At 39.5% G+C, this 3,745-nt stretch overlaps 1 protein-coding gene across 1 annotated transcript in view; it reads left to right on the top strand.

Annotated features, from left to right (window-relative positions):
• The window catches only part of LOC119288132 (protein SMG9-like), a 3,900-nt gene extending 575 nt beyond the window's left edge, over positions 1 to 3,325 (top strand). The window contains exons 2-8 of the mRNA XM_037567757.1: positions 366 to 517; positions 921 to 1,036; positions 1,144 to 1,263; positions 1,376 to 1,465; positions 2,164 to 2,294; positions 2,522 to 2,786; positions 2,976 to 3,325. Of these exons, the coding sequence (XP_037423654.1) occupies positions 366 to 517; positions 921 to 1,036; positions 1,144 to 1,263; positions 1,376 to 1,465; positions 2,164 to 2,294; positions 2,522 to 2,786; positions 2,976 to 3,128 (1,027 nt within the window). The 3' untranslated portion in view covers positions 3,129 to 3,325. The remainder of the gene's footprint in view (positions 1 to 365; positions 518 to 920; positions 1,037 to 1,143; positions 1,264 to 1,375; positions 1,466 to 2,163; positions 2,295 to 2,521; positions 2,787 to 2,975) is intronic.
• The last annotated feature ends 420 nt before the right edge of the window (positions 3,326 to 3,745 follow it).

The raw sequence follows: 3,745 nt of genomic DNA, 5'->3' as shown, positions 1-3,745 counted from the left end.
TATTATTACTGCTTAATTCAAGTGTGGCGATGGATGAATTTGTGCTTGGTTAACTGCATTCTACAGTGCAAAAGAATTGACTGGTTCCTCCAGTACTTCATATGTCATTTTATAGTGGAGTAGCTGAGTATGAATTAGCTTCATATGTCTAATTGCTCAATGTTCAGTGCACTTGAGTGTACTTTCACTGCTTGTTACTCCCTCCGTTCCAAAATAGATGACCCAACTTTGTACTAACTTTGTACTAAAGTTAGTACAAAGTTGATTCATCTATTTTGGAATGGAGGGGAGTAGTTGTTACTTCCCTGCTAAGATGTGTTGTGCTGAGCAAGCTGAGATCTTGCACTACAGTTTTCCATGCTCTACACCAGTCGTTTAAGATATGTCTCGTGTTCTTCCTTTTTGCAGTATCTGACGGAGAACAACGATTTCATGGTGATCGGGATAATCGGTCCACCTGGTGTGGGCAAGTCAACCATCATGAACGAGCTTTATGGATATGATGGAAGCTCACCTGGTACACTTAATTATGTGGTTCATTATACTTAATACTCCCTTTTACTTATGTTATGGTTCCTTTTATGCTGTGTAACAGTCGTTCAGCCATACACTGGTTGTTGTACTGGTTTTAGTTGACTTTGTTGTACTCAAATAAGAATTCAAACGACATGCACTTATAAGCAGTAATTGCAGGTTCACCTTTTAGTTGATAATAAAGTAATACAAACATTATCGTTAATGTTGCAGTGTTGTAATATCTATTCTGTTTCAAAGTTCTATGCTTCCTCTACTTATCAAAAATTTCAAAAGCTTTTCCATGCCCATGTGCTGCTGAGAATCATAGCAAAAATACCTTTAGCAGTTCATTCTGCACCAAACTTGAGCGAACCAAAATTCAATTAGGTGACCGTTCTCTGTAGGAATGCATCCTCCTTTTGCTACGCAAACTGAGGAAATCAAAGCGATGGCAAAGCACTGTACTACAGGTGTTGATTTCAGGATATCTCACGAACGAGTTATACTTCTCGACACTCAGGTAAGATGAACTTAGTTTACTCTCAGCACTGGTGTGTTCCAAATGCTAGAACAGTTAAGCTAAAAAAATCCTGGTAATGTTCTTGATTGCAATCAATTATCCTGCAGCCAGTATACAGTCCATCCATCCTAATGGATATGATGAGGCAAGATGGTTCATCTTCACTTCCTGTTCTTAACGGTGATCCATTACCAGCAGACCTGGCCCATGAGCTAATGGGAATCCAGGTAAATGATTTACTTTAATTCTTACACCTGACTGTGTTACTGCTAGCCTTACCTTTGTGATTTCACAGTAATTGATCAGTATTTCCTGTTATTCTGCAAGGAATTTCTGTAGCTTGGTGTTTTCTTGGCATCTGTCTGTAATATTGTGTTGGTTGTGTCAGAAGGGATCAATGATTTTTCCATGTGGGAGCTCATGCTTACGGTGAGTTGTCTAGCTATTATTTATCAGTACATACACTTTCTTCTTTCGAGAATTAAAATAGTCTGTTCACGTGGTAGTGTGAACTGCCAATTTTGTTCAGAAAACCCCTGTTTTATTGAGCCTATTCTAGTAATATACGCAGAACAGCAGAACAAACTACATGCAGATGTTCATAACTGAGTGTATGAGCTCTTATCTAGTTTAAGGGACACTACAAGCAGAACTGATCTTACTCCTGCAACCTTCTGACTTTAATGGAGCAGATTGATAATTTACAAGGGTAGTTATGTTCTCTTCTGCATTTAGTATATCAGTATTTTCCTCCATTTTCTTGTTCTTCTTCAATAAAGAAAAAGCTAGCTCATGTATCTACATACTGCCACAGATTGTCTGATTCTTCCAGCTTCATTCAAAAATTTGGAGTCTCCTTAGCGTATATCTCACTGTACTTGTTTCACCTGTCACACTCTTGAGCATATTATGCATATGCATAGTTGATAATAGCACACTTTTCTTATCCAACATTTGGAGAGTGGAATCATTGTAGTAGTATTTTCTACTGATGAAAACTTCTGCAGTTACTCTGTGCTCATGTAGTTAAAACATGTTGACTGATGACCCTAAGCTAGAAGTGATATTTGGCAATATTGTGCAATGCTGAAAGGGGTGTTGTGTAATGTATTTAAGTATTTTTACAGGTTGATTTGTTGAAGAATAACATACCTGACCCATCATTGTTAACATCATCTACATCAGACAAGGAAAATAAGAGTGATAACCAATCAGGCAGTGAAGATTACATGGCCGATCTCTGTTTTGTGCATGCTAGGTGAGCATTATGAACTGTTCTACTTGCCTTAAGAGTGTATTTTTCTTTCTTCTGTTATCAGATACTCATTTATATTTCTATGAATGGATCTTTTGAATTTCCTGTTGGTAAAAATAATAATATTGCTGCAGCACGATCATATGAGCACATACCACTTCCATACTTAATTCATCCCTCTGCTCATTTAATCTTAGTAATTTGATTGGTGGTGTTTTCTAATTGAACAGATTGAGGGAGCATGACTTTTCTCCTTCAAAGCTCATGCGTCTACGGGAGACTCTTGAAAAACACTTTGAGTCCTCTTCATTTAACATTGGCAGCTCTGGTGCGACACCTGAAGTTACTGATTCCTCGGTTGCTCCAAGCACGAAAGTTGAAGAGTTGAGCTCCAGCCAGCAGGACGTATTCCTTCTTCCATTAAGATCACATGATAACTCAGCAAAGTTAGAGTATGGGACATACTCATCCATGCTAGGAAAGCTTCGTGATCAGGTATCTTTTCTAGTCCGAGTGGAAATTACATATATATTTATATACTCCAGTCTTGAAACCATTTAAAATGAAAAAAAAAAGTTCACTGTCAGATACGCAGCCTGTTCTTAGCTTATCTTGTTTATTTACTCAAGCATTGATTAGCGGCCCCATTAAGTCAGTCTGCTGTGTACATTGCTGTCGTTGCAGGTCCTGGCGAGGCCGTTGAGGCCGTTCTCGAAGAACCTCACAGAGCGCGACTGGCTGAGGAGCTCGGCCAAGATATGGGACATGGTGAGGAGATCTCCCGTCGCCTCGGACTACTGCAAGGCGCTCCAGAGTTCAGGATTGTTCAGGAAGTAGCCACATGTGCGTTGTAATGTCCTCGATTCAACCGACCTGAGACACAATTTGAATCGCTGTTAGATGAGACGATTGGCTCGATCCGCCATATGATGATGTATGGATCCCATGTTTGTTTTCTTCTTCCGTTCTTCGAGTTTCGGCATTGTAAATCCGAAAGATTCCGGGAGAAGAAAATTTCCAACCTTGGTGCTGTCCCTTTTGCTTGCATACTACTCAACTCGTGCTAGGTTACTGCATACGGATGGGGACATGCTGTAAGGTAGCAATACAAAATTTCACATGGCTAAGAAGTGGAAGCTCTTCCTTGTTTAGAAGAGGCCACCTTGTAGTTTCTCTACTTGTGTTTCACTCCTGACCCCACAAGTTTCAAATAACAGGTTCATGCATCCTTTGGTCGGTGCATCGTCCAAGGCAGAGGAAATTCTTCAGATCATATTTGCATTGCACCCGCCGTTAACCGATATTATCTGAACAATTAACGCCAGAGGCAAATGTTCAGATAAACAGCCATTTGCAATCTAGTTGCACTACGGCTGTTCAAAGAGATATAAAAACAGTGGCATGACTGTTTTTTTTACCTCAAAAAAGACCTCTTTATTTAATAGGTAATAATG

Source organism: Triticum dicoccoides, chromosome 4A, assembly GCF_002162155.2.
Source record: "Triticum dicoccoides isolate Atlit2015 ecotype Zavitan chromosome 4A, WEW_v2.0, whole genome shotgun sequence".
NCBI classification, from domain to species: Eukaryota; Viridiplantae; Streptophyta; class Magnoliopsida; order Poales; family Poaceae; genus Triticum; species Triticum dicoccoides.
Note: the sequence above shows the minus strand (reverse complement) of the source record. Positions and strands in the feature narration are given on the sequence as shown.